This window comes from Rhinoraja longicauda, chromosome 3 (assembly GCF_053455715.1).
Source record: "Rhinoraja longicauda isolate Sanriku21f chromosome 3, sRhiLon1.1, whole genome shotgun sequence".
In the NCBI taxonomy this organism is placed as follows: domain Eukaryota; kingdom Metazoa; phylum Chordata; class Chondrichthyes; order Rajiformes; family Arhynchobatidae; genus Rhinoraja; species Rhinoraja longicauda.
In genome coordinates, this window is record NC_135955.1 from 46,725,217 (window position 1) to 46,739,238 (window position 14,022).

Genomic DNA, 14,022 nt, shown 5'->3' on the forward strand with positions numbered 1-14,022 from the left:
CTATCCTCCTTTATATTATTGGCTAGTTTACCCTCGTACCTCATCTTTTCTCCCCGTATTGCCTTTTTAGTTAACTTTTGTTGCTCTTTAAAAGAGTCCCAATCCTCTGTCTTCCCACTCTTCTTTGCTATGTTATACTTCCTCTCTTTAATTTTTATGCTGTCCCTGACTTCCCTTGTCAGCCACAGGTGTCTCTTACTCCCCTTAGAGTCTTTCCACCTCTTTGGAATAAATTGATCCTGCAACCTCTGCATTATTCCCAGGAATACCTGCCATTGCTGTTCTACCATCTTCCCTGCTAGGGCCTCCTTCCAGTCAATTTTGGCCAGCTCCTGCCTCATGCCTCTGTAATCCCCTTTGCTATACTGTAATACCGACACTTCCGATTTTCCCTTCTGCCTTTCCATTTGCCTTATCATGTTGTGATCACTGCCTCCTAATGGCTCTTTTACCTCTAGTCCCCTTATCAGATCAGGATCATTACACAACACTAAATCCAGAATTGCCTTCTCCCTGGTAGGCTCCAGTACAAGCTGTTCTAAGAATCCATCTCGAAGGCACTCTACAAACTCTCTTTCCTGGGGTCCATTTCCAACCTGATTTTCCCAGTCTACCTGCATGTTGAAATCTCCCATAACCGCCGTAGCATTACATTTTTGACACGCCAATTTTATCTCCTGATTCAACTTGCACCCTATGTCGAGGCTACTGTTTGGGGGCCTATAGATAACTCCCATTAGGGTCTTTTGACCCTTACAATTTCTCATTTCTATCCATACTGATTCAACATCTCCTGATTCTATGTCACCCCTTGCAAGGGAATGAATATCATTCCTTACCATCAGAGCAACCCCACCCCCTCTGCCCACCTGTCTGTCTTTTCTATACGTTGTGTACCCCTGAATATTCAGTTCCCAGCCCTGGTCCTCTTGTAGCCATGTCTCAGTGATCCCTACATCATACTTGCCCATGACTAACTGAGCCTCAAGCTCATCCACTTTATTTTTTATACTACGCGCATTTAAGTACAACACTTTAACTTCTGTATTTACCTCCCCTCTCACATTGGTCACAATTGGCCCTGCCCTTAATTTCTTTTCCCCTCTAGAACTTCTGTTCCCATTCTTCCGAGAGTCTTTTGCAATATCTCCTGTATTCCCTTTTACCTCATCTTCATATTCACAATTTGTTAACCCCTCCCCCCCCACTACTTAGTTTAAAGTCACAGGTGTCACACTAGCAAACCTGCCTGCCAGAATGTTTGTCCCCCTGCTGTTAAGATGTAACCCGTCCCTTTTGTACAAGTCACCCCTAGCCCAGAAAAGATCCCAGTGGTCCAGAAATCTAAATCCCTGCTCTCTGCACCAGCCCCTCAGCCATAAATTCATACCCTCTATCTCTCTGTTCCTGGCCTCACCAGCACGAGGTACCGGTAGCAGTCCAGAGATAACCACCTTCGACGTCCTACTTCTCAGTGTTTTTCCCAACTCTCTAAACTCCCGCTGTAGCACCTCCTTCCTCTTCCGCCCGACGTCATTCGTGCCCACGTGCACAACGACTTCAGGTTGATCGCCTTCCCTCACTAGGATTTTCTGAAGCCGGTCCGTGATGTGTTGAACCCTGGCACCAGGGAGGCAACAGACCATCCTCAAGTCCCTCCTGCTGCCACAGAATCTTCTGTCCGTCCCTCGGACGATGGAGTCACCGACCACTACGGCGCTTCCTGACTTCGGTCTCCCCTGTCGAGTATCCTTGCCAACAGGTCCGCCACTCGGACTGGAAACGTCTTCTGCCCCGACAGTTCCCAAGAGGGTATACCTATTTGCAATAGGCACAGCCACTGGGGTCTCCTGTGGTCCTCGTCCACTCCCCCCTGAAAGTCTCCCACCTTCGCTCGACCTGGACCCTTGGCGTGACAGCCTCACAATAGGTCCTGTCGAGGAAACTCTCGCATTCCCGGATGGCCCTGAGGTCATCCAACTGCCTCTCCAACTCCACCACACGTCCCTTCAGGAGCTGCACCTGGACACAGTTCTTGCAGGTGTAGCTCCCAGAAGCTCCAGCGACGTCCGTCTTCCCACATCCTGCAGGAAACACACTGCACCAACTTTTCCGCCATTACCTTGTGTCTATAACCAGTTCTGGCTTAAAACAATTGTATCCTCCTCACCTCAGCCTCCTCGCCGAAGACTCGCAGCCAAAGACTCGCACTTTTCTCACTGGGCACTTCCCTCACTGGGCTGCACCCGAACAGGGCTGCACCCTTTTGCAAGTCTTGCTTATATCAAGAGAGAGCTGGATAGAGCTCTTAAGGATAGTGGAGTCAGGGGGTATGGGGAGAAGGCAGGAACGGGGTACTGATTGAGAATGATCAGCCATGATCACATTGAATGGCGGTGCTGGCTCGAAGGGCCGAATGGCCTCCTCCTGCACCTATTGTCTATTGTCTATAGAACTGCAGGCAACACTCTAAATGCGGCCTAACCAAATTCCTATAGAGCTGCATGAAGACTTCCTGACTCGTATATTCAATGTCCCAAACAATGAAGGCATGCATACCATATGCCCTTTTTTAACCACCCTATCTACTTGTACTGCCACCTTAAGTGAGCGATGAACTTGGGCTCCAAGATCCCGCTGCAGTAATATTCCTGAAAATAAGTGTTGTAATTCACATGCAATAAACATTGCTTGTTGTGAATGTACTGAACAAATGTACTAAGAAATGCAGGTGACTCAGCAGGTCAGGCAGCATCTCGGGAGTGGAATAGGTGACGTTTCGGGTTGAGAGCCTTCTTCAGACTGAAGGGTCTCGACCTGAAACGTCACCCTTCCCTTCTCTCCCGAGATGCTACCTGACCCGCTGAGTTACTCCAGCATTTTGTGTTTACCTTTGATTTAAACCAGGATCTGCAGTTTTTTTTCCTACTAAGAAATGCATCTTAGTTTAGTTTAGAGATACAGCGCAGCAAAAATCCCTTCAGCCCTCTGAGTCCGCACTGAACAGCAATCCCCGCACATTAACACTATCTTACACTAGGGACAATTTACATTTATACCAAGCCAATTAACCTACAAACCTGTACGTCTTTGGAGTGTTGGAGGAAACTGAAGATCTTGGTGAAAACCCACACAGGTCACAGGGAAAATGTACAAACTCCATACAGACAAGCACCTGTAATCAGGATCAAACCTAGGTCTCTGGTGCTGTCAGGCAGCAACTCTACCGCGGTGCCATCGTGCCCCCCCATTCTTTTAGGCAGTCCCTGTAGATTGAGTGTGACTTATTTTCAATAGTTTTCCGAGTTAAGTGGTTGATGATGCCCAGATGGGAAATGTAGACTCTTCAGAAATGCAGCAGGTAGTGGCTGATAGGACAGGCAAGTAGGTAGTTTGAAAGTTGGTGTGCTTCTTCCATTGCTTATGCAGGGCTTCTGAGCGCTCCCATTGCATGGCCTATAGGTTCTCAAGAGCATCCTGAGTGCACCTTCCCCATGTTGACCAGTCACAGGTCACAGGTTTGCAAAAGTCGATGGGGATGCTGCATTTCAAGGAAGCTTTAAGCACATCTTTTAATCTTTTCCTCTGTCCACATTGTAATCCCCTTCCTTAATAGTTTGGAATGGAGTAGCTGTTCTGGAAGTTGTGTGGGGCAGGCAAGTGTGGTCTGCCCATTGTTACTGAGTAACTCCATGTTGGAGATGTTTAGCTGGGAGAGATTGTTGCTGTTAGTTCACTTGTCTTTAATGAATTTGTAGCATTTTGAAGAGACAGCAATAGTGGTATTTTTCCAATGGCTTGAGATGCTTGCTTCATATAGTCCTGATGTCAGAAATATGAAGGGTGGCAGGGATCACTGTTGATTGGTAGATCATGAGTTTTGTGTCATGTGAGAGGTTCCAAATATTCAAGTGCCCTTTTCCTTAATCAACCAAAAACCGTACTGGCACATTGAAAGAGTTGGTGAATTTGATAACTGATGTCTGACTTCACCAAGAGGTAGCTCTCAAGATATGGAAAGTAGTCCAACTTTTTTTGAGGGTCTTCTCATGAATCTTATCATCACAAATCCATAAGTTCAGGTTCATATCTGGGAAGAAATGAATATGTCAGGGTACCTTAGAAATGCCATAAATTGTGACCATCGTCAAGGAGACAAATCCAATTCTGATGACTAAAGGTTTCCCCAATGTCTGCCACTGTAAATGTCATAATAGCTCTCCCGAACTGGCTCTTTTTTGTGGCTGTTGAGCTCCCACCTTAATCACAGTGTGGATTCTGTGCAATGTAGATATGATCATCCCTGGGTCACAACTCCAAGCAGTGTGCAACACGAGCCACAATACCTTCAGTACCACTATCTCAAGACTTTTACTTTACGTTAGGCAAGATTGTGAAGCTTCTTTCTCATAAATGATAGCTCACAGAAATCCCACTGCATTTATTTTGTGATAGTATGTAAGTTATGGTACTAATCGATGGGTCTACAACAAAACCAATCTAAAGTAAAAACTGCAGCTGCTTTCACGCCCCAATATGTTAATTAATCTCACCGTAACATTGCGCCTAATTTTCAACAAACTTCCTGCAAAATTAAAGTTAATCTTCAGAAGGAGAAACTGTTTGTCGTACAGCGGCACTCCAGAATCCCAGTCAATTCAACATGTGTATGAACCATGCGTTTGCACATGCTCAGAGGCCAAGCTCCAAGCACGGTCGATTCATTCACCAAAGCATACAAAAGGATTGCCCCTATGTATAACACCCACAAGGCCAACATCAACTTCACCACTCTATCCAACAATAATTATATAACTAAACCTAAAAATACAAAAATGAAAGTCATGGAAAAAGAGCTGCACTAACATATTTCAAGCAAATATTTGTCCCAAAATATTTTAGTCATTTGATTAGTGCAAATATTGCCTATAAAAACAAGACCACATTCATCTGCAAATACATCCATGAGAGGAGGTCACTTTTTAAAATCAATGCACGTGGTCAGTTTACAATGAGATTAAAAAGTTCAGGCAGGTGTCAGTCAGTACTCATAATACCAAATACATTACAATAAAATTATGGAGTGGAATTATACAAACAATTACAATCTTACAAACATATAGGGCAATATTTTAAAATAAAATGATCCAAATTATGTGGATTTATTATTTTTATTGGTAAGTTTAAAATACACTTTCTCTGACATATTGATAGGTCAAAACTTTCACAAGCAATTACAATTATGAGGAAACACAAGGAAACCAATAACAAAATAAAATGATAACCACCATTTGAATTGAAACGATTTTTAAAAAATCCCAATAAATGTACCATCACCCCTCATGCATTCAAGCTACATTTAATTTTAACATAGTCGAGGTTTCCTCCTAAATTGTCAAAATAATTTTAATTTTTATAAAGATGATCTTGTTGAGTTCAAGTGGAAAGTCATTTGCTCTATCATTCTTTCAGATAATGAAGTACAAGCATCTAGAAGGACTCAAGACAAATGAGGTTTCCTGCAACTGAATACATCATAGAGATCAATGTTATATTTAAGGAAAACTGTATTTCATTTCCCACATGTACAATGCTAACCAGATTTAAGTATGTAGTTTAATTGCCACCCATTTCCACATACGTCAAATTGTTACACAATACATTAATTTTGTGCAACCTTTTTACACAAGGTCTAAAAATTATTCACAAGTCACAAAATACATTTTTATAATTTCTTTCCATAAGATGACCTTTAACCTTGAGCTCAATAGTGGCAATATAAATAACATTTTAGGATTCCTCATGAAGTATCCTAATCTTGCTAAATTCTTAATTAGTGCTTAAATAAACACAGACAAAAAAAAAAACGTTCACTCTTCTCAACTGAATTAGATTTTATTTGCCTTGGGCAATCAGTTACACCAAAGACATTGTGCAAAGAAAGCAAGAATTAAGTACACTTAAGGAAAAGCTCATTACCAGCACTGGTTGCAAAACAATATTTTCAAATCAAATTAAACCAAAAAGGGATGTGCATATGAAACAAATATTCCACTTGAATTATATTTGTAAGGATTTAAAGCTGTGAAGACATTGACCTTCAGGGGAAAAAAAGTCATTTTAACGTATATATTTATAAACTGATACAATTTTAAAGCAATTTTACCCATTTGACAAGCTTAAAGCAAATATAAGGTGATGCAAATAGATGTATAGCTATGAAATTATTTTACTGTAATCATGCTTGCATAAAACTAAACTAAAGATTATATACTGTTCTACTAATAGATTTACTTGTTAGTAAAAAGACAAGCTGAGGAAGGGTGAAGTGGGAAAGGAGAAATTATGGATAGCTGTGCAACAAAACAATTGATAAAGTTAAAGATTTGTCCATGAAGCAATTCACATTTTTGTTATATTCAGTCGTCTTCGCTTCCACTTATATCTGATTGGTCCTGGGGAGGAAGAAAATAAACTGAGTTTTACATATTCATAAAAGTGAAAACATACCCAAGCTTAATCTTGACATACTTGGGATAATTTTAATCCAAATTTTTAACAAATAAACAGATCATCAAAATAATTGTGCTTGAAAGGATCCATTTCTTTAAAGTAGACTGGTTGGCACGATAGCTTCAATATTAAAATGATTCATAAAATACTTTTTGCCGTAAAGACATGTTATAGTTGGCACATATTAAAATGTTAGACATGTTAAAAACAGGCACACATCTGAAAAAAACTTGATACTTTCAGAAAACACGCTCATTTCAATGTGGTAGATTTTGAGTTAATACGGCTGATTACGTGTCATGCTGCCCAGTCAGTCCTAGTGCACGGAAACAAGCCCTTCAGTCCAACTGGTCCACGCTGACCAAGATGCCCCATCTAAGTTAAAATTCCATTTGCCTGTGTTTGACCCCCTTCTGGAGAGAGGTCTGTGACTACCCAACCTCGCTGTATAGTTCAGCCCCTCGAGTCTAAATTTCAGAATGCCTTTCAAATGCAATTCTACAATAAGTTACTGTAAATGAACACTTACATTGTCATCTTGGTCATCATCACTGTCATCATCACTAATGACAGGCTTGATTTTAGCACGAACCAGCCGTTTCCTACTTTTTCCTTTCTCGCGACTTTTGTCACTGTCCTTTCGACCAAGTTTTATTTTAACTTTGACTGATTTTGCTGCATACATAGAAAATTATATTTATTCTTGCAATTCCAGTCAATGTTTACAATGAAGTGTTGAAATGCATCATAAATATCATCACTTTAAGATGTAATTAATATCAACACTTTAACACGACTTTAAGATGTTCCCAGTTTTTATAATAGCATTTTACTCGTGTCCTAAACAAGTCATTTAAAATATTGCATATTTTGAAAAACATATTGATCCATATCACATAACAAGGACAGAAGATGCTTTACAATATAAATCTGGATCACTATTCCATGCAGATATTTGACTTCTACAGTAGTCTACATCAAAATCTGAGTTTCAATTAAGTTCCCCCTTCCTACTTTGAAAAATAGGTAAACTGTTTGAAAACTCTTTGAAAAACAGGTAAACTGCCGAGTAACAGAATTAAAGTGCATTCATGGAAATTTCTTGGGGAATTTGGAGAAATCAAACTCAAGGGTTAGGACGACCAAGATGAAAGATTTTCAAAAAGATTTTTAGCAATAAATCCTTATTCAAAAAACAGAGCATATCTATTTATATGCAAAATTTTAGATTTCTGCAAGGTAAATGTCAGTTTCTCTTTTAGATATTTTGTATAAACATTAACAAAATGGACTGCATTGCTTATCCAACTAAACTCATCCAGAGTATCAAACTACACTGTCCAAGGACAGTTTTGATGTCAGGATTAGTAGTGCTGGAAGTGCAACTTTCTATGCAAGTAAGGTGCATAGAAAAATCAATGAAATACAGTTGACCAACAATTGGTGGAAATAACATTATACTGTTTGACAATCTGTCTTCAACATAATTTATGAAGTAAAGATTAATGCATGATATAGTAACAGCTGATTGAAATAATGCAAAACTACTCAAGACCCAATCACGTTGGTTTATTCAGCTAGATCCAGCTGTTGCAGGCAACAGGCTACACAATATATTGCGAGTCCATGACTAAAATCCTATTGGATGAACATAACTGGGGTGAAACTTTTCCGTATGGAAATCCATTGCTGATAACCTACACATCAGCTAGATATCACTCACAACCTGACCCTCAACATTAAGAGTACACTTTAGCCTTTGTTGTACTGCTTTCAACTTGTATTACATTTCTTAATCCAGATTATTTCATCAAATAAGAACAGTCAACAAAGAGGTAGTATTAATGCCTTGAAAACACCCAATTGGTGTATGACCCCATCTGAATTTCCTTTCCTTCAGACTACTTCCCGGAGACTTCCTAAATTTTGCCTAGGATAGTTATGGCTGCAAATTTTGCAAATGTCTTTAACATGCAATTTCAAGTGATTTCTTGAAATCTATATACATTACATTGGAAAATCTACATCCAATGTAGACTTGGCATGTCACTGACAAAAACATTGAGGTTGTACATGCAGGATCACTCATTTCTAAAATGAAGATCTCTAAAAGAGATGGGATAACATGCAAACAAGATGTAGGTAGTGCTGTACAGAACTGGCAGCCAAAGGCAAGTACGATCTGTTTGATAGTTTGCTCTGTGGTATAATAGTTTACTTTGTTGACAAAACTTAAATTGATTAAAGATAATGATTCAGACTTACTCTCAGATCCTGATTCCTCCTCTTCCTCTTCCTCATCATCATCATCATTACTTTCCTCCTCACTCTCCTCTACTTTAGCAATCTTTTGTCTTGCACTTTTGAACACGGATTGAAGAACAATGGAGTCTTCATAAATCTGCAAAAAGGCAGGTGCAAACAAAAGGAGTAATATTTATTTACTTATCAATAAAATTGCCATCATATGTTTTGAATTTCAGTGAGCTGGTGGTATCATATTTAAATTTAAATTGCTGGACAAAAATGGTAATGAAAAGTACTTCAAAACAAGGCATCATATGTCTGTAATCACAGAAGATATAAGAGACTGTTTTTTGATTGGCAAGTTTTGATAATAATATAGCAGAGTTTGGAAATAGCCAAGTAAATAATATTTTCTGACCTTTGATGATGTAACTAGGAAAATGGACAAGGGAGAGCCAGTGGATGCAGTGTACCTGGACTTTCAGAAAGCCTTTGATAAGGTCCCACATAGGAGATTAGTGGGTAAAATTAGAGCACATGGTATTGGGGGTAGGGTACTGACATGGATAGAGAATTGGTTGGCAGACAGGAAACGAACAGTAGGGATTAACGGGTCCCTTTCAGAATGGCAGGCAGTGACTAGTGGGGTACCGCAAGGCTCGGTGCTGGGACAGCAGCTATTTACAATATACATTAATGACTTAGATGAAGGGATTAAAAGTAATATTAGCAAATTTGCAGATGACACAAAGCTGGGTGGCAGTGTGAACTGAGGAGGATACTATAAGGATGCAGGGTGACTTGGACAGGTTGTGTGAGTGGGCAGATGTATGGCAAATGCAGTTTAATGTGGATAAATGTGAGGTTATCCACTTTGATGGTAAGAACAGGAAGGCAGATTATTATCTGAATGGTGTCAAGTTAGGAAAAGAGGAAGTACAAAGAGATCTGGGTGTCCTTGTTCATCAGTCACTGAAAGTAAACATACAGGTACAGCAGGCAGTGAAGAAAGCTAATGGCATGTTGGTCTTCATGACAAGAGGAGTTGAGTATAGGAACAAAGAGGTCCTTCTGCAGTTGTACAGGGCTCTAGTGAGACCACACCTGGAGTACTGTGTGCAGTTTGGTCTCCAAATTTGAGGAAAGACATTCTTGCCACTGAGGGAGTACACTGTAGGTTCACTAGGTTAATTCCTAGAATGGCAGGACTGTCGTATGTTGAAAGATTGCAGCGACTGGGCTTGTACACACTGGAATTTAGGATGAGAGGGGATCTTATTGAAACATATAGGATTATTAAGAGATTGGACACGCTGGAGGCAGGAAACATGCTCCCCATGTCGGGACAGTCCAGAACCAGGGGCCACAGTTTAAGAATAAAAGAATAAGGGGTAGGCCATTTAGAACGGAGATAAGGAAAAACATTATCACTCAGAGAGTTGTAAATATGTGGAATTCTCTGCCTCAGAAGGCAGTGGAGGCCGATTCTCTGGATGCTTTCAAGAGAGAGTTAGATATAGCTCTTAATGATAGCAGAGTCAGGGGGTATGGGGAGAGGGCAGGAACGGGGTACTGATTGTGAATGATCAGCTATGATCACATTGATGCTGGCGGTGCTGGCTCGAAGGGCCGAATGGCCTACTCCTGCGCCTATTGTCAAAGTTGGCCTGTCAAACATAATTATTTAGATCTAAATTTGTCCGTGCAATTTGAACAAAATATTTCTCCGCATCTTAAAATCTTTCAAAAATACAGTAATGATGCATTTGTTAAATGATTATCAGATTGTAGTTCTTTCTCAAACTCTAAATACATTGACAATTTATTATATTGTAGCACATGAACTCAGCAATATGATCAGAGGTAGAGGATCAGAATCAAAAGAAAGGATTAATATCCTTTTTAATGACTGCAGGACATCACAAAGTGGTTTAGAGGAGAAGTAATTTTGAAATATTACAATTAGAAAGTATGATGTGCATCGGGCAATTACATACGTATCCACATATAATGGATAATTGGCAATACTTCTGATTTTGGCTGATTAAGGAATAAATGTTGGTTAGGGAAGTGGAAGACTTCTCTTGCTCTTCAAGCAATTTTTTTTCCCCCTAGACTCGGGTGGTCTTGCACCACCTGCACCTTATATGTAGCAAAATAATACTTCCAATAGTGCATCATTCCTTCAGTTCTGCACTGAAGGGCCAACCATTAGATTCTAGAAACATTGGAACACAGGTAATTATTTAGAATTTATAGCTTGTTTTGCCATTTGATAAGATCATGGATGAACTGCAACCCAAGCTTAAATATTTACATTTCCTCTATATGCTAATACATTCGGCTATCAAAAATCTCACACTCAAATTTAAAATTATTTCTGCTAAGCACACAACTTTATGCCTTTTTGACTGCACTACTTGAGAATCAAACATGTTGATGCAACAGAGAATAAGTTAGGGGAATACAAGAGGAGGAATGGACACATTGGATTGCTTCATTGGGAGCTGGCATTAACTCAAAGGGCCAAAATTTCTCCTCCTGTCTGCAGGAAGTTCACAAGGGAATTTCACCTTTGAAATAAAATAAGAACAGTTAATTAAAACTTATGCTTGTCTGCTACGAAGCTTCCCTATATATGGCAAAGAAAACTCCAGTCGGGTATTCAACATGTTACTTCAAAAAGATTTTATAACCGATGCAGTACATTGTTAATCGCAAAGTTCGAAAAACTCTATTACACAATTTTAACACCTGGTCCAAAAATAAAATCAATGATGGTTTGGATCTACTGTCAGAATAGCACACAGCATGATGTGGATTTGCAAATTTTGCAAAACACCCTTTTAACTTCTTATATTTTAACATTAAAGGAGTACAAAGTGACATGTCTGGTAAGCATGCTCACTACTGGGAAGGAATATAGAGGGTGCACAATTGAATCGTGTGTACAAAAACATTTAATTACAGAAACTTGCCAAGTTCAATATTAATTCATATTATTGTAATGTAATATATGGAAACGCAGATGCTGGTTTATACCAACAATAGACATGGAGTGCAGGAGTAACTCAGTGAGTCAGGCAGCATATCTGGAGAAATTGGACAGATGCAAAGAAGGGTACCAATCTGTAACGACACCTATTTTCTCCAAAGATGACCTGCTGAGTTACTCCAGCATTGTGTGTCCATCTTTAATTCATAGTGTCTTTTTCATGTGATGAGTTAAAGTTCACTCAAGTGCAACCCTCATGTTACGGAGGTTTGGGTACCCAAATTTCCCCCCTTACAGAAGTCACGAATCACTACCCAAAAAATTGAGATATGGAATAAAATACACAACATTTCATATGAAAAGTAAATAAATTAATGAATCAAAAGTTTTCAAATAGCATTTCTTGACACACAGATATATTATGGAAAAACAAGGTTTTGACCACTTTCTACAAATTCATAGTTAGGTCCAAGAATGTCCCTTGCTTCAATTTTTAAATTAGACATGAGAGCAAGACTGAAATTCATTAATTAAACCGTAAAAATACATTTTTAAACACATCCCTTGGAAAAAAATGCAACCATCAGTAATTATTATGTTGCATTCTTAATAATTTACAGATCTAAGAAGTGTGTCGTCGGGTGGATTTGACCAATTAATACTCCTTTCAGAAACCCTGATCACATAATCATCATATTTAGCAAACTGATTTCTTGCCAGTAAAATACAACAAGGTAAATAAACACTCACCTGTGATCCTTCTAGATTGAATGTCTGGGCATTATAACACAACAAATTTACATCCTTCTCCAGATCTCCCAGACTACGATATTTATGGTTGCGAATACGATCCTAGAAAAATTGAACAGATTTGAAGGATAACTAAAAATTCCACTTGTAGTACAAACTTTCTATCCACCAACATTGATTTCTTCTTTTTTAAATTTATTCTTGGAAGGCAGAATTTACTATCAATACCTGTGAATGCAAGGGCAACAGAGACAATTTCCAAACAATGAAGCAGATGCACTTAAATGAACCTGCTGTCCTTTTATTTAAATATAAACAATTATCTAGTGGATTTCTGCGGCATGCTTTTAATATTTGCATAAAATAGTAGATTATTCAGGTTTTTGTGATAAAATTAAATCACAAATTCTGGGTCATATCTACAGTATTCCGTTATTCTTCAACGAATGTGCACATTGATCACTATTACCTATTAATGATCAGCCTAGCTGACCTTGGAAAAAATGCTAATAAGTAACACCTTGAACAATAGCAGTTATTATATTTAGGGCAGACTCTGGGCACGCTCTTGAAGAACTCCTGTCGCGATATCCCGGTTTTTGCAATGATAGGATTCCCACAACCACCAAGTATACAAATCATCCCAATTTCAAATGCCTTCAATTTTATGTGGACAGGCTGAAGACACAAAATTGCTGCAATTCGGGTCGAGACCCTTCTTCAGACCTGAAGAAAAGTCTCGACCCGAAAAGTCACCCATTCCGTCTCTCCAGAGATGCTGCCTGTCTCACTGAATTACTCCAGCATTTTGTGTCTATCTTTGGTATATCAGTGGTTGTGCATTCTGCTGATTCTCCAAAATCATTCCATTATTCACAAAGTAAGACCAAGTTGGATGTGTGATAAACACTCTTATCTATTTGTACAAGTGTAACTTCAAAGAAACTCACGCAGTTCAATACAATCCAGGACTGTTAACACCACATTAACCATTCATTAAATGAAAAGCACTCGTTCCCACAGAGACTGTGGTGGTTATCCATTGGTAGTTTGGGCAGGATGAGGCCAAGTATGCTTTTCCTGAATCTGGTTCCTTTACCAATTGCCTAAGATCCTGTATATTAGCCAAGACATGGTCTTGGGCAATTCATGGCAGCCAGTGTGTCAGTGGAGGTGCTACTGGGCCACTGATGTTGATGCACTTTGTATATTTTGTGCCCTTGCTGATGTAGATACTCCTTCAAAGCACATTCAGTATTAGGACTTCTGATTCATCAGTTGAATAAAACAAATAGACTCAGAAGTAGGCCAAACAAGTTCCTGAAGCTTCTTGTACTTTTTAACAAGATAGTTAACAATCCTCTACCTCAAGCCTACTGTCTAACCTTGTAAGAACATCGTTTGATTCACTTAGCATTCAAAAACTGACCATCTCAATCTCTAATATTTTAAACAATGCACCATCCAAGCCTTTTCAAATTGGAGAATTTCCAAGATATCTTATTATTCTCTCTAGA

The 14,022-nt window shown here is 39.2% G+C and overlaps 1 protein-coding gene across 3 annotated transcripts in view; it reads right to left on the bottom strand.

The window, feature by feature from the left end:
- Positions 1–5,178: 5,178 nt before the first annotated feature.
- LOC144591976 (SWI/SNF-related matrix-associated actin-dependent regulator of chromatin subfamily A member 2-like) overlaps positions 5,179–14,022 on the bottom strand; it is a 99,832-nt gene continuing 90,988 nt past the window's right edge. For all 3 annotated transcript variants that reach the window (XM_078396070.1, XM_078396071.1, XM_078396072.1), the window contains 4 exons: positions 12,506–12,607; positions 8,779–8,914; positions 7,043–7,188; positions 5,179–6,455 (listed from right to left, as the gene is read on the bottom strand). In XM_078396070.1, the coding sequence (XP_078252196.1) occupies positions 6,420–6,455; positions 7,043–7,188; positions 8,779–8,914; positions 12,506–12,607 (420 nt within the window). In that variant the 3' untranslated portion in view covers positions 5,179–6,419. The remainder of the gene's footprint in view (positions 6,456–7,042; positions 7,189–8,778; positions 8,915–12,505; positions 12,608–14,022) is intronic.